Source organism: Malus domestica, chromosome 11 (assembly GCF_042453785.1).
Source record: "Malus domestica chromosome 11, GDT2T_hap1".
In the NCBI taxonomy this organism is placed as follows: Eukaryota; Viridiplantae; Streptophyta; class Magnoliopsida; order Rosales; family Rosaceae; genus Malus; species Malus domestica.
Window position 1 is genome coordinate 32,465,735 of NC_091671.1, and position 26,057 is coordinate 32,491,791.

Consider the following 26,057-nt stretch of genomic DNA (forward strand, 5'->3'; position numbering starts at 1 on the left):
TTTGGTATGCCCAATTTTAAGGTACCCGATACCAATATAGTGATCAAATCTCATATCAAGTATCTTGCCTTTGTAGATTCTTGATTCAGATACCTTGTGATTTGAGGTGTACGCTCAAGCATCTCGCATGCTGGTTTTAGAGTCTAAACCCATAACTCTTCTCCTAACTTCTTCACGTTGTATGGTAGCACACACAATGGAGAAGGAAGGCAGCTCCAAGTTCATCAAGATATGGCTTCTCAAGTCTTCATTCTATGTGCTTAGACTTGCTAGTAGTTGGAAGATTTTATCTTACTCAGTTTTCCTTAATGGTAAGGTCACCTAGATGCTGGACAAATGACTTATCTTCTTGTTGCGATGTCTCTTTTAAGCTGAAAGACCCTAGCAAAGTTGTTCTAATTGACATATCTCCTTCACCTTATCTTATAGGTGTTCTGATAATTCTGAATAGCTGAAAATTTCAGCAATTTTTCTTTCCATAGAGTTAAGTAGCCACAACCTAACCAATTGATCTTTGCAAAGCCATAATTCATGGAAATGAGCTTTCAAGAACTGGGGTGACTCCATTGATGAAGCTAAGCTTAGCTCTTCCTCTAAGAGCTAAGAATAACTAAGGTGATAGCTCTTGACCATGGGAGATAATTGAACTCGTTTAACAAAACTGAGTTGAGTCTTTGATTTGGGTTGATGTTAACCTTAGAGAATGTAAGAGGTGAGGCAAGTGTGCTCTCAGCCTCTTGATTAACTAAATTGTCTTCCACCATATTTGTTGGTTGAGAATAGTGAAAGACCACAACAAATAAAGGTTGCAGAGACAAGCCTAAGAAAGACACTGCTCTGATACCATGTGGAATTTGGTTTCCAATGTTTGAGATTACAACCAACACACTTTTGTAGAAGTAGCAAAGGAAACAACAAATATACAGCATCCCTTAATTTAAGGGATATTACACCAAGAAGTCAACTATAATCTAGAGTTGTGGAAAAAACTATGACCTAGAGACCCTAAAGTCTACATAAAGCATTTAAGGGTAGAACACCACCCTAGAACAAAGCTAAGCTAGGTTGGATGTGTATGCTGCATGATGCTCAACATGGCTACGTATACTGCATGATGTTCAACATAACGTAAGGGTTAAACCATGAGTACCTGTGAATTGAATAGTGTTTCAAGGTCCAGTGCGAAACTTTTTCTTCGATCCTTCTGAAATAACCAACTGAGGCAACAAAACATTGTCCATCCCATAAGTATATTCTCCAGGAAAAGGGTCGCTAGTATTTTTCCAAGAAGTCAAGAATTTGTTGAGGCCTGTTCCGAAGTTTCATCCCAACTTACTTCTTAGCAACAAAGTAATTAAAATTAAGTTTAGGGTTTCAATATGTTCACTTTATTCTTCTCCCTTTCGGAGGCTATATATAGACAACTACATCTCTTGTCGTACAAGTAATGGTTAATGACTTCTAATCAAATTAGGAAATACAATAATAATAATAAAATAATTATATTCCTAATCAAACTAGGGCTCACGCCAACACTCCCCCTCAAGTTAGTGCATAAATATCCCCTAAGCCTAACTTGTCGAGTGATCTTGAAATCTTCTAGCAGAAACAGCATGAGTTATAATATCTACCAACTGTTCTTCTATTTTCACAAACAGAAAGTCAACTAACTTAACATCTAGCTTTTTATTTATGAAATGTATGTCACAATACAACAGTACAGACCCTTTTGGTTTGAACCCTATCTTAGTGAGTAGAATCCGAAGCCAAAGGAGCTCGCACATATTATATGCCATTCCTCTGTACTCAGCCTCGGTCAAAGACCTTGCCACCACATTTTGCTTCTTACTTTTCCAGGTCACAAGACTACTAGCTACAAACGTAAAATATCCTGACGTAGATTGTCGATCAGTAATATTTCCAGCCAAGTCTACATCAGTATATCCTTTCACCTCCATGTGTCCATGCTTTCTATAAATTAACCCTTTTCTATGAGCCCCTTTCAAGTAACTGAAAATCCTCATTATAGCCGTCATGTGATCCTCACTGGGTGTATGCATGAACTGACTTACCACACTTACCGCATAGGCAATATCATGTCGACAAGTAAATCAATCTTCCAACTAACCTTTGATACCTTTCTTTATTTGTCGAGACTTGATCTTGATATATCGCAAGATGAAGACTCTGCCCAATTGGTGTATCTGCCGGTTTACACGCCAGCATACCAGTTTTTTATAACAAGTCTGCACATACTTACGTTGTGATAAGTATATGCCTTCTCGAGACCTAACAACTTCAATTCCTAGGAAGTATTTAAGTCCTCCTAGATCTTTCATCTCGAATTCAGAAGACAAGTACTTTTGTAGTCGTTCAATTTCCTCTGTGACAATCATATCATCCACATATATAATAAGTAAGGTCATTTTACCATCCTTACACTTGATGAACAAAGTATGATCTGAGTTCCCTTGTCGATATCCATACTTCTTCATAGCTTGAGTGAATTGCTCAAACCAAGCTCATAACGACTGTTTTAACCTATACAATGCCTTCTGAAGTCTGCATACTTTTCCATTGGAATTCTCAATGCCATATCTTGTGGAAAATCCATATATACCTCGTCCTCTAAATCCCCATGTAAAATCACATTTTCACATCAAATTGTCTCAGTGGCTAATCAAGGTTAGCAGTAAGAGATAACAGAACTTTGATTGTATTCATCTTTGCAACCAGAGCAAATGTTTTCTGGTAATCAACGCCAAAGTTGTGTATACCCTTTGGCTACCAATCTTGCCTTGTATCTATCGGTTAACCCATCCACCTTAAGTTTGATGGTAAATACCCATTTGCATCCCACATATTTCTTTCCCTTGGGAAGTGTCATCACACTCCATGTTTTGTTCTTTTGTAACGCCTCCATCTCAGTTTGCATTGCCTCTATCCACTTTGGACTTCTCAAGGCTTCTTCTACTTTGGTAGGTATTTTAATTGTTTCCATTTGTTGAACAAGTGCATAATATTTTGGCGAGAGTCGATTAATGGAGACATAGAGTACCTGTCTAGTGGCTTTCCTTAATTTTGTTTGGGAGGTAATACATAAATTGGTTTAATAGTTTCTAAGTGAGTACTTACATTGGAAAGGATATCCATAGGATCATTGACGAGTACTTGAGGCGGTTGAAAGGGGTTGTTAAACTAACTAGAGTAGACAAAATTATGTTAGTTGGGTCTGACATCATCTATCACTTTCTTCTACCACACAACAGCAGTTGGCCTTACTGTCTCAGCCTGATCACCCAGCCTTCTTAGGCTTGCATTTTCTGGCCTTGCTGTCTCTGCCTGATCACTCAGCCCACTTAGGCTTGCCTTTTCTTATGTGATGCCACCTTTAACATTCTCACGCCCATATAGGCCTTCACTGCTACCATTTATAGCATCTTCATCACGCCCAGATGGGTCTTCATTACTATGTACAACATAATTATCATGCCCAAATAAGCTTTTAGCAGCTGAATTATCATGCCCAAATGGGCTTTTAGTGTTATTTTGTTCACGTCCACTTGGGTTTGCAATGCTACTAGTTATTCTATCAAAGACGACAAGGATGACATACATCCATCCATAATCTTCACCTTCAGTCATCTCCCCTGATGATTATTGTGGAGCCAAAAATAATCACAAGGCAACACGTGGATTTTTGGATAAAAGAGGACAAAAATACCCTTGAGGTACAATGGGACTCCTACGCCCAAGCATCAGGCAATCATCCTTCAACTAAACCAAAAATGCCCAAAATAGGTAACAATTCAAAATCTATCTCATCAAATCCCTTCTATAAGGTAACTCCCAAAACCTATTTCATTCCATATATCTTTTACCTCATTTTCCCTTTTGTAGCTAATCAATTAGCTATTTATTCACTCTATAACCTCCCAAAAACATTCCTTTTATTATGTTAATTAGCCAATTAATATATTTATTCCTAATCAATATATTAATTTGCTAATTAAATCACCAAATAACACCCAAAATACACATAAAGGGTCGGCCACTCTTTCTCCAAAGAGGACCGGCCATGCCCTATAAATATTACCCACTTTTCTCTAAAAACCTAGGTCTTCACTCTTGCTAAAATTCTCCAAAACTCTCAAACACTTTTCTCTCTAAATTCTAACTTTGGCATCGGAGGTTCTTCGGCCAAACCCCCCCCCCCCCACTCATTGTGGGTGCGTGTGGCTCATGACCTTGACCTAAGGTGTTATTTGTTTTGTAGGTGCAATTTTGTCCAAGATCAAGAAGGTGGAAATTTGCATCCACAATTATGGTTGGGGGGGGGGGAGGGAGTTCTTCTTCGGAAAAGGTCACATCTATGGTGACGTATATATGTCTAGTTGAGGGATGATAACCATTTTTGCTGAGGACTGAAGCCAATGAAAACACATAGCACTGCACAGTGATCGAGCTTGTTTCTTTGATTTTTGTGAAGATGGACATATGCCACACAACCAAAAACCCGGGGTTTGAGATGAAGAGTGGAAATGAGCAAAACATGATCAGCAAGCACGACCAAGGGCATTTGAAAAGATAGGACACCTGATGGCATTCGGTTTGTGAGATAAATAGCAGAGGTAACTGCATCTGCCTAGTATGTCTTGGGTGCACAACTACCAATAAGAAGAGCACGGGTAATCTCAAAGATATGCCGATTTTTTTGTTCGATAACTCCATGTTGCTGAGGGATTTGAGGACACGTAGTTTCATGAAGAATGCCTTTTTCCGTAAAAAAAAACTGAGAAAGATCTTGATTAAGATACTCACCACTGTTGTCTAACCGAAGCACTTTAACAGGGAGGGAATATTGAGTATTGACCATGTGATAAAACTTTTTGAAGATACCACCCACATCTCTTTCATTTTTCATAAGATACAACCAAGTCATTTTAGTGCAATCATCAACAAATGTTACAAACCAACGCACACGATGCTGAGTAGTAACCGGAGATGGCCCCCACACATCAGAATGAATTAACTCAAACAGAATTGTTCTCTTATTCAAACTTGGAGAATAAAATGCTCGATGACTTTTAGCTAATGTGCAAATATTACACTTTAATGAAGAATCTAGAATATTACCAAATAATGACTGAATCAATTTTCGTAGATAACCAAAAGAGGCATGACCAAGACAACGATGCCACAACTGAACAGTCTTCAACCTTTCATTATTACAAACTTGAACTTACCTTATGCAACATCATCAACATAGTACAACCCTCTCCTGTTAGTACCACGCTCAATGATCGTTTGGGTCTGGATATCTTGAAGTAAACAGAACGATGGAAACATTAACACAACACAGTCTAATTGCTTAGTGACATGTCCAACATATAACAAATGGCTAGAGAGTGAGGGAACAAGTAAGCAATTGTGTAGGGAGAGAGTATAAGTGATTGCTATCGAACTCGCCCTCGTAACTAGAGCAATACCGCCATTAGCAGTGACAATACTTTCCCGTGGTTGTGGTGTTGTCGAATTAAAAAGAGTACAATCATAAGTCATATGATCAGTGGCTCCAAAGTCAATGATCCAACCTGTATCAAGATTAACGGATGCAATTAAAGCTGAGCCTGTGTTACCCGGATCGTCGAAGTGTGCATCGTAATTAATTAAATTTAAAAGGGAGAAATCTGAGCCCAAATTTGCCGAGGCTGAATTAAAAACAGGGCTGCTATATGTGGATAGCCCAAATGGGCCTGCACCAGGCTTACTATTCCTGTCCGTACCATATTGTTACGTTTTTTTATATTAGGCTTTAGGCTCTGCAAGCCCAGCCCATTGGAGATTACTGCCGCATGGCTTGAAAAGTTGGTGATTCACCTAAAGCTAGCATTTAGCCAGAGGCCCATTTCATATATGTTGACGATAGGGATGGCAATTCTAACCGTTAAACCCGATAACAGTATAACCGCCCGAATGGAATGGATTTGGGTATATTCTGGATATGGGGAAAAACCATTTATATTATTTTGGATATGGTTATAGAGGTTCCCAAACCGTATCCATAATCGAATACGACCCGATTAGTAAATAATATAATTTATATATAACATAATAGTATAATATATATATATATATATGTATATATGTATTTGTATATCCATTATTCACAGTGTTTGTACCATACTTAGGGCCTCCGTATTTAAATCTCGTACAAATACTCGAGGGACTTAAATGTAATTATGTAATAAAGGAATGGGCAAATATGTAATCAGTGAGGAGCCCTTATTCTATAAAAGGACTCATCACCCTCACAATTAGAGAAGGCCAACTCTTAGGCCTGAAGCCCCCTCACCTTATCACATCCCTTCTCACATTACAGAGGTTCTCTCCCTCACAATCCTTTCAGAGAAATACAATATCAGTGTGGACGTAGCCCAAACATTGGGGTGAACCACGATACATCTTCTGTTATTTACTTTCTTGCAGATTCACGGTCAGATTTACGTTGTTCTAAAACCCCTCTAGTTTTGTGCATCAACATTTGGCGCTGTCTGTGGGAATCGACACGAAAAACTATGTCGGTTCTCTTTCATTTTTTCATCTCACCATCGTGAAACCTTCATAACATCACCACTGTCCACCGTGGATCTGCAAAACCCAAGTGACCAAGTCTTCTTTCTCAGTTTCCCTATATCTCCACATCCTCGGCAGATCAGAGCTAAAAGCTCAAAGGCTCAAAGCTAAAAGCTAAGATTTTTATATATGCCCGTGGCAGCTAGGGCTTTGTTTAGCAACTCAAACCGTGCGTGGGCTCCGGCTAGGTCCGAGTTCAGCAATGTACAGTGGCTCCAACGACGGCGAAGGCATGAGGCCGCGCAGAGGAAGATCCTTCCTGCCTCCTCCATGCTTTGGGTCCGCAATCACCATCGCTTCATCGGATCCGGCGCCGGACTCAGATTCGAAGCCCTCATGGAGCTTGAAACAAAAAGAATCTTGCTTCATATTTTCAAAGAGAAGAACAAAAAAGTGCTGAAGCTGGCACAATCCTAAGTTTCTACAAGAAGAAACCTGAAGAATGATCTTTTAGTCAGAGGGTCCAGAGGCTAGCAAAATATCATTTTTTTAAATAAGCAATCAGATCTTTTGCTAAATGCGGATGATCTAGATGCTATATGGGTTTGCTTAAGGGAAAATTGTGTGATTGATGATGCAACTGGTGCAGAAAAGATGAACTATGAAGACTTTTGCCACATTGCCTCTGTATGTACGGAACAGATAGGGCCTAAATGTCGTCGTTTTTTCAGCCTTTCAAACTTCATGAAATTTGAGAAAGATGAACAAGGAAGAATTGCCATTCTGCCATTTTACCTTTATGTGATGAGAACGATGGGTATACCAGATTCACTATCACCTTCTCCCAATACGTCTCTGTCCACAACCCTGATTGCGCCGCCTTCAGCCACTAGAACAGCACTCTCCAGGTTATCTACTCCAGCAGCCAAGTTGGGTTCATGTTCATACCCGCCAGTAAGATCGAAGCAGGTTAAACCCAATTCATGGCCGTCCCCTTCACTGCCCAGTCGTTCCCTGTCTCCGATCCCAATCGAGCTTCTAGGATGGTCCAGAACCCACCGGGCCCCACTTTCGGAGATGGGTTGAGTGGGTTGAAAGGCACCGGCACCGGACTTGTTGGTTCCACAATGCAGATTAAGTCACGGTTGGAGATGGGGAGTCGGATTTGGGTCATGCACTTTCTCACCCACCATGTGGAGGTAAAATCTAGGTGTGAAGTGTACATTACTGTGAGTGATGGATCTATGTTGATTTTTCACTATTAGCTGTTGCTTTCCTTTTATTTACTTGGCGATTGTAAATTCATAAAGTTGAGGCCTTTAGTTAGAAGTCTGGTGGGTAGTGAACCGTGAAAAGAGGGAAAGTCCTGCCGACAGAAAAATCAGAAAATGAACGAGAAGAGCACATGGGTCATGCACTTTCTTACTCACCATGTGGAGGCAAAATCTAGTTTGGTTGGCAGTAAGCCTTGAAAAGAGGGAAAGTCTTGCTAACAGAAAAATCAGAGAATGAACGAGGAGAGCACATGGGAAACAAAAACGAAAGCAACAAAGGTGCAGAGGAAAGGCAAAACCAATCAAGTGAGCTGCGGGAAACAAAAGCAAAAGCAAGGAATAAACACCCACACTGCAAAAGTAAGGAATAAACACCCCACCAGAATGATGAGATTTACTTTTCTTGTTTTTGAATGATATAATTTATTTTTCATATCTTTCGGAGACATCTGTATAAACCCCATCAGAGGGTAATAATAATAAAAATAAAAAATAAAAAACAACAAAACGGCAAGCCCAAAATAATGGGCTGGAAGGTTATGTGGAGGGCAAAGGCCCATATGCCTAAAAGACCATGTCGCTATTATCACCAACCAGGTGATCAAAAGTACGCACAGTACTCCAAAATTATTCGGCACCTTGCCGCTATTATCACCAATCAGGTGATGCCGCTATTATCACTAACCAGGTGATCAAAAATACGTCCAGTACTCCAAAATTATTCGGCACCCTGCCGCTATTATCATCAACCAGGTGATCAAAAGTACGTCCAGTACTTCAAAATTATACATGAGCATTACTCATGTCAATCATACATAAACATTCATGAACAACACTCATGTCAATCATACATAAACATTCATGATCGTCATTCATGTCGACATTCATGAGCATCACTCATGTCAACATCCATAAGCATTACTCATGTCAATCAACATAAACATTCATGAGCATCACTCATGTCAATTAGCTTCAAAAGCTTCATTTACAGAGCTCTAGCTTGAAAAGCTTCATTTACAAAAGCTCCAGCTTCAAAAGCTTCATTTACAGAGCTTCAACTTCAAAAGCTTCGTTTACAGAGCTCTAGCTTCAAAAGCTTCATTTACAGAGTTCCATCTTCGAAAGCTTCATTTACAGAGCTCTAGCTTCAAAAGCTTCATTTACAAAAGCTCTAGCTTCAAAAGCTTCATTTACAAAGCTCCAGCTTCAAAAGCTTCCTTTACAGAGCTCCAGCTTCAAAAGCTTCATTTACAGAGCTTTATCTTCAAAAGTTTCATTTACAAAAGCTCCAACTTCGAAAGCTTCATTTACAGAGCTCTAGCTTCAAAGCTTCACTTGCAAAGCTTCACCTACAAAGCTTTAGTGCAAGGTATACAAATACCGCCTCTGAACAACCGCCACTTCGGCCTATATATGAATTCAATTTGAAGTCTCCAGCCAACAGACTCTATTGACTAAAGACTTGGGGGACTACATTATGTACCATTTATTGGGCCTCAATTGGGCCTCATGAAAAATACTTAGGGGACTTAGCCCATTATTTATGTATTGAGGAGCGAACCCTTATTCTATAAAAGGGACTCCCTCACTTTCATTAGAGAGCACCCATTATTCATGTCTTGAGGAGTGAGCCCTTATTCTATAAAATTGACTCCCTCACCTTCATTAGAGAGCATCGCCGCCAGCTGAGCAACCGCATCGCCGCGAGCATCACTCATAACCCATTATTCATGTACTGAGGAGCAGACCCTTATTTTATAAAAGGGACTCCCTCACCTTCATTAGAGAGCATCGCCGCCTACTAAGCAACCGCCTCACCGTGAGCATCAACTCTAGCCCATCATTTATGTATTGAGAAGCGAGCCCTTATTCTATAAATAGGACTCACTCACCTTCAACGACACAAGCCGAGCCAACCAAGGCAATATAAGCCACAAGCCGAGCAGCCTCACAACATATGCTACTTCTAGTTTATCATCATTTCAGATTAAGCACCGCCTCATATCGAGTATCAGTCATAGACGACATCTAGTTACTTCGGCCCACACATGGACTGAATTTCAAGTCTTCAACCAAAAGACTCTCTTAATTGAAGACTTGGGGGACTACTATTTGTACCATACTTAGGGCCTTTGTATATAGATCTCGTACAAATACTCGGGGGACTTAAATGTAATTATGTAATAAAGGAAGGGGCAAATATGTAATAAGTGAGGAGCTCTTATTCTATAAAAGGACTCCTCACCCTCACAATTAAAGGAGGCCAACTCTTAGGCCTGAAGCCCCTCACCCTCTCACATCCCTTCTCACATTACAGAGGTCCTCTCCCTCACAATCCTCTTAGAGAAATACAATATCAGTGTGGACGTAGCCCAAACATTGGGGTGAACCACGATACATCTTGTGTTATTTACTTTCTTGCAGATTCACGATCGGATTTACGTTGTTTCAAGACCCCTCCGGTTTTGTGCATCAACACACAGAACCATTACCTTGAGAATACAAAAGTTGCATTTTGTAGGAAAGTAAATTTTTGAATCAAAATCAATGTGAACTCAATGGTTCTTATGTGAGATATCAAAGACAAGCCAACATCATCAATGTTTTAATTTTTATACTCAACAAGATCCATTCATTGGATCATTTTATACATCAAATGTTTAATGACGAAGTTAATATCTATTAACTTATAATGTCTTAACTGAATGAATATATTTTTTGTATTGACGAAGATGGATATACCCGTTAACCGATGGGGAATCCGTTATCCGGTGAGTATGGTTATGGATAATACCCGTTAACCGATGGGGAATCCGTTATCTGGTGAGTATGGTTATGGATAATACCCGATGGTTAATTTGCGGTTATGGATATGGTTAATTTTCGTGGTTATGGGGATGGATTTAGCATTTCCGTCCCCAAACCGAACCGTTGCCATCCCTAGTTGACGACTCTAGTCTCTGGGAGGTTTAGATCATCTCCAACAAGGACTAGGATTCTCTCCCCTTCTTTTTCTATCTCCTTCCATTTCCTCTTACATTCTCTATTTTATCTTTCTTCTTCTATAAAAAAATAATATAAGATGTTGACGTGGTTTAACCGTGACCATTCAAGTAGGAGGGGAGGGAAAGAGAGAGAAAAAAAGAAGGAAGAGAATCCTAGTTCCTCCAGCAACACTATATAACTTTGTTAATTTAGCTAAAGGATAGTGTGTATAAAAGTATTACAAGCTAATTGTAGTGCACTCGTATGTACTAGACGCAAACATTGAAGGAGAAGCCTACTTTACAAGTACAATATTTAAATTATAACAAGCGAGTCATTTCTCTTTTCTTTTTTTTCTAAATCTAGCAAGTAATTGTTTATTTCGCTTATTTACCGAACCAAATAGCGAGCAGATTTGCTGCTTTTGTTTTTCACTACATTTTCCGTTTGACTAGTAAAAAAATTTCTTCTAACTAGTCTGTTGGAGACACTTTTATTGGTGACGTGCGTTTAAGATGTATCGTGCCACTATTCCACATGGCGCACTCGCACCATTTAGACATCCCGCCACTGCCAACGGAATTCTCTCTGGATCCTTCTGGTGAGGACTTGGAGATCCGTGAATCGTGTCTATTCATCGTACATCGGATGATCAGTTTTTATCAAGTACTGTTTGTGTCTAATTTTAAATAAAAATATTTAAAATCATTTTTGACCACATAATTTACGATGAACAAACATGATTTATCGATCTCCAAAATCCTCACAAAGAAGATCCGGATTCCCGCCACTGCACCTAAAATCAAAAAATGAAACAAAAATTCCCTCCCATTTACCAATTATAAAAAAAAAAATTATTATTAATAATTCTCATTATTTTTCCCCAAACAGTGAGTCGGCCTCTCAGTCTTCCTCCACAAGTTTTAGGCATTGAGCAACCGGATGAGATGAGATTGCAGAAGCCGCGGAGGCGGAGCACTATCTGTTAGTTTTACACCCTCACCTCACCTCTTGAATCGCACCTTCTTCCTTTTTCTCTTTAGCTTTTATTTCTGGAGAATCTTGGGTTGGGTTTAGGTATTTAACTGCTGAGAGAGGCCCAGAGAGAGCGAGAGAGTTGAAAGGATTCAAATTTCAATGACGGAGGGAAGTTCACCGGCCAAGACGTTTGTAGGCGTCCGTTTCCTTCTTTTGGGATTCGACCCCTTTGACAAGCACCAGGTCCTCCTTCCTCCCTTCCCTTTGTCTCTTACAGTCTTGGGAATTACAAATATCTGAAATTTCCATGTGTATGATACTATGATGTGGTAGCCTTGCTTAGTTTTGTGTTAATTGATGAATCGCGCAGGTTCGATCTAAGCTTGTAGATTGCGGCGGAGAGGATGTTGCCCACTATTCCCCCAATTGCACCCACGTCATTGTGGATAAAATTGTGTATGTAAGTCGCTTTTTTCTTCTAATTGCTTCTCCAAGCTTCAATTTTGATGCTTTAATAAGTTCATGCTATGTCTTGTTTTCTGTGATTATCGTAGAATTATTGAAATAGAATGGTGTATTATCTGCATTTTTGTACATTTTGTAGGATGATCCCGTATGTGTTGCTGCTCGAAATGACGCCAAGACTCTTGTCACCGCTTTATGGGTTCATCATAGTTTTGATGTCGAACTCCCCATTGATCCCACTTGGGTGAGTTTTTTTCCCCTTTCTCAATCCTACTTGTCTTATCATTTTCCAGTTTTGATCCTTTCTTTTCTTTTGGGATCTGGCCTCCTAAACGTGTCCTCATTCCCAGTGAAGTTTGCCATTTATTCATTTAATTAATACATGATAAACGAACCTTGTTTATTGAAACCCCCAAGGTTTTAATAATGAAAACTACTAGCCTAATAAATGATAGGTTTCTATGAAAACCCTAGCATGCCATAAACATCTCAAATGACATATCGTGGAAACCAAAGCATCAAGAGTCTCACAGATCATCTCGTAAGCGCGGTGTGCTACCAGTAAGATCACTGAATAATAACACTTCCGGCCCAATGCCTGCACCTAAGTCTCTGTGCCTGTAGCCAGAGATAACTTCCTCCTGGCCCAATGCCTGTCTCCGTGTCCCTCAGCCTTTCGCTAGGGATTATTTCTCCCGGCCTAACTGCCAACACCAGATCCTCACCCCAGGCAGCATAGTGTCCACTAGGTACGCACAAATAGTTACACCTTTAAAAAATAACCACTTCATAGTATAAAGTCATTCATCGTCTATACTATAAGGGGGTTTCGAAAACATGTTCTAGCATCCTATCGTCATCCATCGGATAGTCTACCAGTTCATGATTTTTATAGAAAATACTATATATTAAAAATATGGGTAAAATACAAAAAATTACCTCAACTAATGGTGTCACGACACTTTTGTACCTCATCTTTTAAAATTGACAATGTCATACCTCATCTTACGAATTTGTGCCAATGTTATACCTTCTGTTAGGGTTGGCGTGAATTTCTTAGTTAAATGCTGACGTGGCTTGATCCGAGACCCATTCTATTAAAAAATTATTAAAAACTAAAAAAATTTATTTCATATTTTTTAAATATTAAAATAATAAAAAAAAGTTAAAAAAAAAAAAAAAAAACCTAAGGTCAGTTCGTCCTTCCCCTCTCTCTCTCTCTCTCTCTCTCTCTCCCCCATCTTCCTGCAACCTAGAAAGAAGAAGAGGAGGAGGAAGGAAAAAAAAAAAAAAAAACCCTAACCTAACCTAGTTCTCCCCCCCTCGCCAACAAACCCAGAAAGGAGGAAGAAGAAGAGGAAGAAGAAGAAGAAGAAGAAGAGAGAAGAAAAAAAAAACCCAGTTCGTCCGTCCCCTGCCGCACCCACCCTCTTCCCTCCACACCCATTCCCCTCATTTTCTCCGCGCCCAAGTTCTCAACCTTCGAAATAGGCCTGGCAAAGGTTTCTTGATTCCACCTCAACCGGATCTGGGTTTTTTTTTTTTTTTTTTTTTTTTGGGTTGCATGTAGTGGGTGTGAGGTTGGGTGCAAAGGTGGGGAGGTTGGGTGTGGGGAGCGGGTGGGGGGAGAAGAGGGGGGTGGGGAGGGGGGAAATCAAATTGGTTTTTTTTTTTCTCTTTTTTTTTTTTTCTGGGTTGCAGTTGCAGGAAGGGGGAAGAAGATGATGATGGGGAGAAGAGGGAGAATGGGGAGGGGACAAATTGACTGAGTGTGGTTTTTTTTTTTTAATCTTTTCTTTATTATTTTAATATTTAAAAAATATTAAATATTTTTTTTTATAATTTTTAATAGAAAATGGGCCCCAGATCAAGCCACGTCAGCATTTAACTGAGAAATTCACGCAAACCCTAACGGAAGGTATAACATTAGCACAAAATCGTAAGATGAGATATGACATTGTCAATTCTAAAAGATGAGGTATGAAAGTGTCGTGACACTAATAGTTGAGGTAGTTTTTTGTACTTTACCCAAAAATATAGCTCAAAATAGGCCTACAATTAATTCCTCACCAAAAACACGAGGCGAAAATCAACATATTCAATAAACATGCTTAACATAAAATCAAATCATAAACTCATAAGGCATGCTATTCATTTATGCAATTGAACTATAAAATCATGTAATTTTAGAAGGGGTCCATCCACATTACTTAGCTTTTAGAAGGGGTCCATTCACAGTACTTAGCCGTTAAAAACTGCGCCACTAGCGAAGATAGAAACATCACAATAATTGCCCCTAAGCACATAAATAGCACATTTAATCAAACTCTACTCAAACGATTTAATTTGGGAAAACAGACATCGAGAACGGATTCAGGACGTTGAAATTAGTCTAGGAGGGGTCTCGTACAAAAACTGAAAGTCAACGGTCAACTGTCAACGTTGACCAGGTCAAAGGTCAACCGGGTCAACGGGTCAGTCAATTGGGTTAGACTAGGTTAACGGGTTTTGGGCTTGGATCCGAATTAGGGCTTAGGTCCAAAAGCCCAAGGGTTTAGAGATTGGGCTTAAAGCCTTTATCAGAAAATGGCCCAAGGGGCCCTATTTGATTTAAAACAAATTAAATAAAAGAAAATGGGTTTTGGGTTGGGCCAACTGCCAGAGGTTCTAGAGAACATGGCCCGAAGGCCTTTTGAGCTTTTAAATCAATTAAAATTAAAATAAAAAGGGAACGGGTTGGGTTATTGGAATGGTTCACAACGGGCCTAAAGCCCGTGGGTTTTGAAAACAGCTTGAAGGCCTGATCTCGTCGGGAACGAACACCGGAGCTTCTATAGCTCCAACCGACTGAAAACGAGGGTCCTAGACTCCAATCTAGGTGCCAAACGAAAGCACAAGGTGAGAGGAGAAGCATACTACCTTTGGTTCACCGTAGAACGGTCGGAGGTGACCGGAAAATCCTTTGACACCCACGGTTTCCCAGGAAATGGGTGTGCCTTCCCCCGAGTCGATTTCGTTCTAAAACCTTGTAATTTAATGAGATAAACTTAATAAATCTCATCTAAACTTCACACTAGAACGAAAAGAAAGGTAAAATCGAACTTACCTAACCACAAAATCGAAGGAATCTCGCCGAAGAGTTTCGGGGTTCGCTGTCCTCATAGCCACAGGAAAGAGAGAGAGAGAGAGAGAGAGAGAGAGAGAGAGAGAGGAGGTTTGATGATGATGATGGGTTTCCTCGAGCAGGTATGCAATTGCATGTGTGCGTGTGTGGTCACAGGGAAGAGATGAGAGAGATGAGGGTTTCGAGAGAGAGAGGAAAGGGAGTGTGCAGAGAAAGAGAGAAGAAAGAAGGGGTTATGGGGTAGGAGACAGAGAGAGAACATGAGGGTTGATAGGGTGCTGCCATATGGCAGCTCAATTGGGTAAAGGAATATGGACTAAATTGATAATTTCGTAAACTCTCTTATGTTTTAAAAATTCTGATATCATTTGGCATCTATTCAGATTGTTTCAACCAAAGAAAAGAGATTCTCCACCACTATGAATTGTTTATTTGTTGGATGATGCACTCAAGGCAAGCGCGGAATCTGCGGAGGGAATTATTGTTTGGTTGTCTGCCAATGATGGAACATGGCTTCGTTGCCACCGTCTCTTGCTTCAAGACACATGGCTTTAGGTTTCTTAGGTATCCTGTGTGTTGACCTTCCTTCAAAATCAAGTCTAGAGGAAAAATTGGTTTCTGTTAGCGGTGTCTCTTGCTTCGAGGAGACTATTCTTTAGAATCGAGACTATTCTTTAAAAATTGGTTTCTACAAAAGCTGCCCAACAGGATCCTCTCCTACTTGGGAAGAACTCGACGACCAAATAGTGTTGTTCATTTGGTCTAAGAGGAGCAGGCTTCCGTTTTCTGATATTGTCAAGGATCTATTTGAATCTGCCGGAGGATTTTCTCTGTCGGCCACCCATACAACAATATCTGGAAAATTCTTGTACCATGTTCCTAAATACCGAAAACTGCCAGCAGAGAAGAGGCCAAATTCGACGCTTGCGCAGGAAGAAACCAAGTTATTCGTGCCGGTGATAGATTGTAATGGAGAAATGGTATCAACTGCCGTGGAGAGTTCTAAGACTAGAAAATGAAGTAGAGAAGTAAGGAGGATGAAAGGAAAGGGCTTCATTCTGTGTTGTTTGGCCAGAAAATGGGAAGTATTGGAACTTAATGTTTGGCCTTTGCGGCCGGCTTCTCTCCTTGATAATTTAGACTTATATTTCAGGATACCATGTAGAATTATGAGAATTGTTGATATCGCAAGATACATATATATACAAGTATATAACTTGAGGCATAAGAACTACTAGCATTTCATTTCCCATGCCATTCCACTTTGAATGATTCTTTAGAAAAAAGATAGTTGATAAATTCTCAAACTGTTCTTATGTATTAAAGTGCCCTTTTGTCGTTACTTAGTTCTACGGTCTGATGGTATTTCTCTTCACTTGGAAGTAAGAGGTCTTAGGTCCAAATCTCATGAATGACGAATTTGATACCAATTTAGGCTGCCATTGTATGGCTTAGTCGAACTCCCTTATCATAAAAACAAAAAAAGAATAACTTGTATTAAATGGTTCTACGTCTAGTTGTACTGAGGTCTGTTGCATAAAAATCATACACTTGTTGATTGCACTGGTGATCAAGTGGGGAAGTATCAATGTGTGCCGCAACCCGCTTTATGTAACTTTGACAATTATGACAAGGATTGAAGCAACATGAATGTCTTGCATCATTGGCGACAACACTCACCAATCACACCCTAATCGGCCCTTAATTCCGGTTTCCGGGCCCGTATTGACTACTAGCATTTCAACTTCAACTGATGTGAAGACGACCCTTCAATCACTAGTAACCTAGTATGAGTTTCCAACTAAGGAGTCCCCAACTCCAAGTTGTTGAACATAGATGATGTCTTCTCCTACCAGGCCATGTCGCTTGACATGTATAACTCTCATGCCTGCTGCAAGCTCCTGGTTAGTTTGAAATATGGAGGAAATACTTGTCAAAACGAAAAATTGCAGAGAAAATAGTGCAATCGAATTATTTTTCAGTCTTAGAATTGAATTATTTGACATTACAAGCAATCCTTTAACTATATGATAAAATGTGCAACTGAATTATTTGGCCCCACTCTTACAGTTCTGATAAACAATACTAAGTATGAATAAAATTTCAGATTTTATATTTCTCAATCAACCTCTCACTCAGGTGAGTCTTTCTGTTACTGACTAAACGCAAATGAATCAGCATCCATGTCAAAATACCAGGAAGTACGAATCCATGTTTACATGTGTCAATCATCTAGCTTCCACTGTTGTAAGGGTGCTTGTGCTTCCTGTCTGACTTCTACCTTTGCCGGCTAAGGTATCTTCGAAGTCCATGGAACTTCTTTCTGTGAAGAAACCAGGCTCCTTCGGTTGTGGCAATATCGCCGCCTCGTTGCTTAACATTAGAAACACCGATGACATTACTGGTCTGTCTTTTGGAAGCTTTTGAACGCATAGTAGACCCACTTGAATGCATCTTAGCACCTCAAACTCAACATATGAGTACTCTAAGCATTGATCTACTACTTCCAAGCCCTTGTTTTTGTTCCACAGTAGCCATGCCTGGAATAATTGAAAATTAAATTGATTTAGTAAAACACATGAAAAAATGAAGGTTCGAAATTAGCAAGACACAAATATAATTAAGCATAAAATACTTACATGTCCCAAAAGACTGTGATTGTGATCTGCATGATGAAATCCTCTGTTCTTTCTGCCACTAATTATCTCTAACAAAAGCACTCCGAAACTGAAAACATCAGATTTCACTGAAAACTTCCCATCAATTGCGTACTCTGGAGACATGTATCCGCTGCATGCAAAAACACATTCCTTAGGTACCATTGAAGACATATCCCTTCTGTTAGAGAAATGAAGATTCATGGTCTATGTTAGTGTAACTCACTATGTTCCAATTACACGTTTTGTTTTCGCTTCAGTTTGATTGCGTTCGAAAATCCTTGCTATTCCGAAATCAGAAATTTTGGGGTTCAGCTCGTGGTCAAGTAAGATGTTGTTGCTCTTGAGATCCCGGTGAATGATTCTTACTCTTGAGTCTTGGTGGAGGTAGAGAAGTCCTCGTGCGATTCCCATGATAATGTCATATCGCTTTTGCCAATTCAGAAGCATCTTTTGGTTTTGATCTGCACATGAATTAATTTTTGTTCAAGTTTCCTCCTCTATGATATAAAGAGAGCTGCATAGGACTGTTTAGTTCCATAAACTGCACTACAAAGTAGTAAAATCAAATTTTAGGTACATAATTAATCCAAAAGAAGGAGAGTGTTAGACCGAAAATAAAGCAGTCCAAGCTTTTGTTTGGCAAGTACTCATAGATAAGCATCCTTTCTTCTCCTTCAATGCAGCATCCCAAAAGTTTCACAAGATTCCAGTGTTGAAGATTGGCTATCATCGTAACTTCATTTTTAAACTCCTCGATACCTTGCCCAGAATCTTTTGAGAGTCTCTTGACTGCTATTAGTTCATCTTGTCTTAGGCTCCCCTGAAAATTTATAGGAAAATATTTAGTTCAGTTCGTATAAGTAGGTCAGCTATAACGTTGTTACCTTGTAAACTGGACCGAACCCTCCCTCTCCGAGTTTGTTTCTGAACGAGAAGTTATTGGTGGCAGTTGCGATTTCCTCAAAATCAAAGAGTGGCAATTCCAAGTCCTTAGGAGATGTTGAGCCTTTCAAATAGAAAAAACAAGAGGAAGAAAAGATTATGATATAAAGCAACATCAACGGATGAATTTGAAATCTAAAGTATATGCATGCTTACCACTTTTCTTTCTTCTCTTCTTCCGAATTATTAGGCGCAAAAAGCAAGTAAATCCCAAGAAAAGAAGCACAGAAACTGCAGATATGACCGAGATCAGCACTACTCGTTTATCCTTCTGAGTGGAATTACCTAAAGATCATGTAGTAAATAACATTGAGAAATTAAATTACAGATTATGCTGACTTATTCAGTAAATCTCACAAATTATTCTCTTTTGGTCTAGTTTGGTGTATTACAACTAGCCATGCTTAAATTGATGCCTAAACAAGGATTTTTTTAACTAAATATAGCATTGTGACATACAAATTGTAAGCAATAAATCTTTGTACTTTATAAAATAGGGCTGCAGAACCTAGCTAGATAACATTGTTAATGAAAACTGATCATTTACCTAGTTCGGACGATGGCATTCGAATATATATGTGTTCCGGGCTAGCTTCTTCAATGGACTCTCGCATATCAATTAGGTCGCCAAACCACATAAGGCAGCCACTCCCTCCATTCCTGACATCTGAATTAGTATAAGCTACACAAGAACAATTCTTTAAGCAGTCTGCCTCACATTGTTTCACACTCATGCTCATGTTCAACTGAAAATCCAACAGGTCCGGCAATTTCACATTTGGAACTTTCAAAAACCCATCATCCTTCTGGCAATTCAGTGATGTTTCCCTTATGCACCCACTTGTCCAGTTAAGCACCTCCCATTCGTTCTGCGACTTTGGAACATAACCCTGCAAGCACTCACAAGGGGGTGAATTGGAAATTTTGCAAAAACCATTTGCTCCGCACTCCCTGTAATTATCACACCTATCATTTTGGAGAGTATACATAACAGACCATTCAGTGCTCCCTCTGTTGAGCACCACCCGCTGGGCTAAACCCGACTCAGTAAGCTTTACTCCTGTCATAATATCAGTAGCCATGTACATGTAATATAACTCATTGGTATCATAGACAAAGATCGGTTTCACAATGAGCTCGTTTGAAGAACTTGGAAAGCCAGTAAATCGAAGACCATTCCAAGGCCCCGTGCGGTACAATTTCTCTGTTCCTTTGGCAACAACGAGTTGAGGCAATCCAAGAGGATCGATCCCATAAGTATATTCTCCAGGAGATGGATCACTAGCGTTTTTCCAAGAAGTCAAGAATCTGTTAAGACCTGTTCTGAAGTTCCACCCAATCTTCATTTTTGGTAACGAAGTGTCTGATGGGAAATCAAAACTTTGCCATACATAACTTTCGGAATCTGTTGCAGCCTTGTCTCGAACAACGAGATTTCCAGTCTCCAAAAGCTGTGCAACAGGATTTTCTGCTATTTGGGAAGACATGGTGGACCAAATTGTGTTGTTCATTTGGTCGAAAAGAGCCATAGTTCCATTTTTGGTTAATGTCAAGGCTCCATGTGAATCTGGAAGGGGGTTTTCTCTGTTGGCAACCCATACAACAATATGTGGTAAGTTCTTAAACCATATTCCTAAGTACCAGGCTTTAGAATTACCCACCTGGAAGAGTCCTAATTCGAAGCTTTGGCCTGAAGAAACTAAGGTATTAGAGCCATTGATGGATTGTGAAGCAGATATGGTATCAGTTGCTGTGGACAATCGTAAGACTAAAAATGGGAGTAGAGAGGCAAAGAAGATGAAAAAGGGAAGGCCCTTCATCTTTGTTGTTTGTCAAGAAGAGGGAAGGAGACTGATTACTTTGTACCTTGCAGGTTTTTTATTGACAAACGATTGGGTAATTACACTAGATTCATCAAAACCTCGGAAAGGGAGATTCAAACTTAAATGAGGAGAAGTACATTGTTCTACCCAACTTAACTAAACCTAAACCCGCCCTTACGGACTTTCCTTGAAGCAGCCTTTCAATTGTCTGTTGATGTGTTCAACTTCCTTGTCACATTATTTTCAGGGTGTCCATCATTCAAAAAATATCCGATCACATATTAATTTTCAAACAAAGTCTTTGTATTGACAGTATAATTGGCAAGGAAAATGCAGAAGATAGAATATTGGAAAAAGATAATATATATTGCATATTTATATACATGGTCAGAGCAATTTATAGAAAATATAGTTTGAGATATATTATTTAAAAGATGTGTGGGACTTTATCTTGCTGGCATAGATCATAAGACTTAAATAATCTCTCACGTCTTCATAATACTCGTATTTTTTGTCTATTTATACGAAGCTGGTTTCGTTGTAGCTCCTTTACACACGAAATCTTATATTCAATTTCTTCATCCTTCACATGGTTGTATAAAAAATAAAAATAAAACGTTTGCGTTATGTGTTGTTTTCTTTTTTACCAAGTCTTGTTGGCTTGGAGAACAAAATTGTGTCCTCCATTTTATACGGAACTGCATTAGAATGCCACTTGTCTTGTATATGTAAGTATTTACCCATCTATTTGACTCTTTCCAAAACTCAGCTACCTTGAAATATTTGACCGTTTTCCCAAAATTTCACAATAAATCACTACATTATCAACTATGATAGCAACTCCAGCTCCTTCTTTATCAAACCACATAATCCAAAACCAGAAAGAAGAAGCAAACTCAACTTACTCGTGCGCAATACGATTACAAGATCTAGCAGACACTTATCGAGACAAGTTTTCTATTAGTCATACAAGTTGCCCACTAACTGTTCAGCGGCTTGGTTAGAAGTTAGGTTTCTTCTTGCGCGACAAGTTTTCTATTAGTCATACAATCCATTAGGCATTTTTCAGTGCTTATAGCCTGATAGTGGCATGCTCACCACAATAACTAATCACTCAAGGTTCTTGATGCTTCAATTATCTAGCAACCATGGTCGAAAGAGTAATAGTATTTCGGGTATGGCTTCTTCCTTCTCCCATTAAGGGATCAATGCCCATCGAACTTCCTTTTACGAATAATCCAGGCTCCTTTGGTTGGGGCAATGTTGGTTCCTCATTGCTTAACATGAGAAGCACAGATGATATTGCTGGTCTGTCTTCCAGAAGCTTTTGAATGCATACTAGACACACTTTAATGCATCTTAATTAAGACCTCAAACCAAATACGGAGCTAGAAATTTCTTTTAGTGAGGGCAATCCGAAAATCAATTAAGAAAACCTTATTATAGTATGGCTTATAACCAATATGAAAATATGGATGATTTCAAATGATAATGTATTACAATTCCAATGTTACAAATATTTCAGTGTAGTAGTGGAAAGTGGCAAAGTGATAAGAAAAATATTAATACATAATTATGCAAGAGTGAGGTTTTTCGGTTTGAATGACAGAACAAGAGCACTTTTGCTCATATAATATTTGATATGGAGTATACGCAGTATGAAAGTATGTTGGATACTAGGTACATATATTTTCTTCAAAAATAACGCGTGTATATTATATAATTATAGTACAACTTAACAAACAAATCACTTGAGATGCCCCCAGTGAGCCTTTGTTGGCTCCGTCCTTACCTCAAACTCAATGTATGAGTCCTCCAAGCATTCATCTATTACTTCCAAACCCTTGTTTTTGTTCCACAGTAGCCATGTGATAGGATTTTTACCACTTGCAAGAGTACAAGGTTATCGTAGTATAGCAGCTCAAGCAAGGTCGTTTTTCATAAGGATTGATTGAATCATTTGTATTTAAACTAATTCTTAATTAACTATTTAAAACAAAATTTGGAAAATATTGGTTTTGGATTTTAAAATAACAACAACGAATTTTAATAAAAAAATAATTAAAGAAACCAATTTGAAAGGGAACAATCTTAGAAAATAATGATAAAATGACACTAGGGTTCCGCCATCACTTTAACAATCTTATATAGTTTTACCAATTAATTATGAATTACACATGCAACTTTGAAGGTTAGGTTTTCCTTATGCATATTCTACTTGTGGCATTCAAGTAAACATGCAAAATGTATGTGGCATTCAGATCAAATATAAACATGCATGACTCATTACACTTCGTGAAAACCCTTTGAAAAACCATGCAACCCCTAAGATGTAGCATTCATCCGAGGTGAAATTACAACTACAATACTTAATCCTCTGGTGGCATTCCGACTGAATTGCATCCAATTACTTATCTAAACATCTAAATGGTCGTGAATCATTAAGATATAGAGACAGTTTAAACACAGTTATTAATAATTCAAAGCATGCATGTATAATATCATAAGCAATTAAATAAAAACTACATATTCATGTTAAGGCTCAAGGCATCGCCCTAACAAACGGAAATTAGTTACGAACAACCATAAAACAAAAGGAATTGAAATTAAAAAAAGGATAGAAAACACCTTGAAATACAAATCTTCAAAACCTAACTAAGTTCTCCAAATTGATGCGTAGCCTTATTTATACTACTAAAAAATAAAATTCTACCTAGAAAATGACTTCTAAAACCTAAGAAACATAATAGAATAAGATAACTAGGAATAAAATGTTTCCTATTTAAACAGAAATTTGGACGGCAGAGAAAATCCATCTTTTGACCAACCAAATCAACTCTGATTTGGTCCAAAAATGTCTATTTTTAAATCTTGAGACCTCCCTAACAAATCCTCAGAAAGAATCTTCCTCAAAATATGCTATCTTAACCTTCAAAATACCCAAAACGTCCGAAAAAGTTAATATGGGACAGATGCGCGTTAGGCCTTCTTTTCTTCGCCACGGTCAAACGGCTTGATAGAAAAATCTGGAACTTTGATACAATCATCTTGAAAGGCTCACGAACATCTTCCGATTGGAATCACTCCAAAATTCATCCGTTTGATCACTCTTTTTCTCCAGATGAAGTCGAATGTCCTACATTGAAAATACATAACAAAGTATCAAAGTTCTCACAAAATAACTAATAAATTAATACTAAGATAAGGGTAAAATATATAGTATAATATCGCCTCATCCCTGGAACAATTGCAGATCATACGAGTTTAGTCCTACGCATGAAAAGCTATCTAGAGGTCCAAAATTACCAGACACATATAGCATAATCACAAAAAATACCTACATGCCCGAGAAGACTGTAATGATGAGTCGGATGATGAACCTCAGCGGTTTCTTCTGCCACTTACATCTCTAACAAAAGCACTCTGAAACTGAAAGACATCTACTGTTTGGAAATTGAATGTTTGAAATATGGATGGTACCTTTCAACTATACTTACAGCAAGGTGTAACATCAATTCAGAAAACAATAGTGATGTTGAAGGGAAGATATTTCATAGATGTTTGAAATAATTGAAGGTTGAATAGAGTTATATGATTGCTTTGACAGAAAGAACAAGAAAAGTAGCTTGTGTACTAGTGCTAATAATTGAGTTATATGATTGCTTTCATATAATGGAAAACAATAGAAAAACATAGAAACATTAGTTCTCGAAAACCAGAAATCGTTTTCTGCCAAGACTTTGAGCGGTTAGATTATGTTTGGTACACCGTGTAACACTATAGGATCGTCTTTAGTCTTCTCTTCCAATTGGCATAACGGCATAGATCCTATAACTGACAAGATAATATAATTAAATTCATAATATACATGCATTGGTTAAGCAGCATCATAATGCTCTAGCCTTCTCTATCGACCTTCCACCGTTGGGCTTATTTCATTTTGTGTATGCGATTGCTCCCCTCTTGTCCTTGTATCTAGATCAGTGGAACATCTTTCCATGAAGAAACCAGGCTGTTCAGGCCAAGGCAACCTTGCTCCCTCGTTTGCCAACAAGAAAACTATAGACGACATTGTTGGGCCGCTCGGCTAGGAATGTCTGAACAATAAACCCATATGAATGCATCTAAGTACTTGAGATTCAATGCAGGATTCTTCCAAGTATTTGTGCAATATTTCCAAGGATTTTTCTTCATTCCATAGCAACCATGCCTACAAAATTTCAATAACAATGCTTAACTAATCCTGCTAAAGAGAAATGACGTGTAGTACTATATATATAGCTCTTCGCGCTTACATGTCCCACGAGGTTATGGTTGTGATCAAGGTGAGAAAACCTCCTGTTTAAGTTGCCAATCTCTAACAAAAGCACACCGAAGCCAAAGACATCTGATTTTACAGAAAACTTCCCATGAACTGCATACTCTGGGGAAGTATAGCCACTGCATTAGAAATTTGTATATAAGTTTGTTTATTTGATTAGTGAATATCAATGTACATTAGCTGAAGATGTATATCCACTGTACATTAGCCCTCTTGTGATTCCCATGATAATGTTAAAGCGCGTGTCCCATCCCAATAAAGCACTTCTTGTATCATCTGCAAATCAATTTCAGCCCTTGTGAATCTTGGATGCATGGAGGGTTCAAGCTGAAGCATAAAGAATCTAGAGATTAAGTGCCGAAGATTCAAGATGCTCACTGAAGATGAAAAGATCCATGCTTGACATGTACTCTTAGATTAGCATACATTCATCACCATGAATACAGCAGCCCAAAAGTGAAACAAGATTCCGGTGTTGAAGTTTTGCAATCAAAACTACTACATTCTGGAACTCTTCTAGACCCTGACATGGGTGTGATACCCGCTTCACTTTTATTTCTTGTCCTGAAAAGCTGCCCTGTATTTGATCATATTGAACATGCATTTTTGTTATAATCAGGTGAACGTCAAAACATACGCCTTCTTGTTTACTGTACATAACAAATTGTAACCTTGTAAACAGGGCCCTACATTCCTTGAGATTCATACACTCGTTGAGTGAAAATTCTAACATGTCAGGCAATTTCACCCCTACAAGCAGTAAACATCCCTCTCCGCTGTGGCAGTCCAATGGTGTCCATCTCATGCATCCACTGGTTCCATTAGAAAGTTCCCATTCTTCTTGAAACCTCGGAGTGAACCCTTGTGACACATATGGGATGCCTATTTCTACAAATACAATTAGCACCA

At 38.8% G+C, this 26,057-nt stretch overlaps 2 protein-coding genes and 1 long non-coding RNA gene across 5 annotated transcripts; 1 reads left to right on the forward strand and 2 right to left on the reverse strand.

Annotated features, from left to right (window-relative positions):
- Positions 1-11,720: 11,720 nt before the first annotated feature.
- LOC114819637 (BRCT domain-containing protein At4g02110-like) lies at positions 11,721-16,630 on the forward strand. Of its 2 annotated transcripts, none has more exons than XM_029088972.2 (4): positions 11,721-12,056; positions 12,184-12,273; positions 12,418-12,522; positions 15,786-16,630. In XM_029088972.2, the coding sequence occupies exons 1-4, from the start codon at positions 11,973-11,975 to the stop codon at positions 15,843-15,845; spliced, it is 339 nt and encodes a 112-aa protein (XP_028944805.1). In that variant the 5' UTR covers positions 11,721-11,972; the 3' UTR covers positions 15,846-16,630. The 2 variants fall into 2 exon arrangements, with proteins under 2 accessions (XP_028944805.1, XP_028944806.1); XM_029088973.2 differs by having other exon boundaries at positions 11,731-12,056; positions 12,184-12,269.
- Positions 14,451-15,586, reverse strand: LOC139189649 (uncharacterized). The gene is made up of 3 exons (XR_011573476.1): positions 15,385-15,586; positions 15,198-15,303; positions 14,451-14,574 (listed from the first exon to the last, which is right to left on the reverse strand). It is a non-coding gene; the product is annotated as an uncharacterized lncRNA (long non-coding RNA).
- Positions 16,631-17,363: 733 nt separating the features above from the next.
- Positions 17,364-20,959, reverse strand: LOC114819636 (G-type lectin S-receptor-like serine/threonine-protein kinase At4g27290). Of its 2 annotated transcripts, none has more exons than XM_029088970.2 (7): positions 19,552-20,959; positions 19,161-19,235; positions 18,947-19,068; positions 18,672-18,882; positions 18,286-18,523; positions 18,042-18,192; positions 17,364-17,942 (listed from the first exon to the last, which is right to left on the reverse strand). In XM_029088970.2, the coding sequence occupies exons 1-7, from the start codon at positions 20,822-20,824 to the stop codon at positions 17,631-17,633; spliced, it is 2,382 nt and encodes a 793-aa protein (XP_028944803.1). In that variant the 5' UTR covers positions 20,825-20,959; the 3' UTR covers positions 17,364-17,630. The 2 variants fall into 2 exon arrangements, with proteins under 2 accessions (XP_028944803.1, XP_028944802.1); XM_029088969.2 differs by having other exon boundaries at positions 19,161-19,289.
- Positions 20,960-26,057: the final 5,098 nt, after the last annotated feature.

Excerpts from the sequence above, each read along its gene's own strand:
- LOC114819637 (XM_029088972.2), top strand. The coding sequence starts at position 11,973 with ATGACGGAGGGAAGTTCACCGGCCAAGACGTTTGTAGGCGTCCGTTTC. Across the intron at positions 12,057-12,183 it reads ACCCCTTTGACAAGCACCAG|GTTCGATCTAAGCTTGTAGA; the intron begins GTCCTCCTTCCT and ends TGAATCGCGCAG. Across the intron at positions 12,523-15,785 it reads TCCCCATTGATCCCACTTGG|ATTGTTTCAACCAAAGAAAA; the intron begins GTGAGTTTTTTT and ends GCATCTATTCAG.
- LOC114819636 (XM_029088969.2), bottom strand. The coding sequence starts at position 20,824 with ATGAAGGGCCTTCCCTTTTTCATCTTCTTTGCCTCTCTACTCCCATTT. Across the intron at positions 19,290-19,551 it reads AATGCCATCGTCCGAACTAG|GTAATTCCACTCAGAAGGAT; the intron begins GTAAATGATCAG and ends CATGATCTTTAG. Across the intron at positions 17,943-18,041 it reads ATCACAGTCTTTTGGGACAT|GCATGGCTACTGTGGAACAA; the intron begins GTAAGTATTTTA and ends CAATTATTCCAG.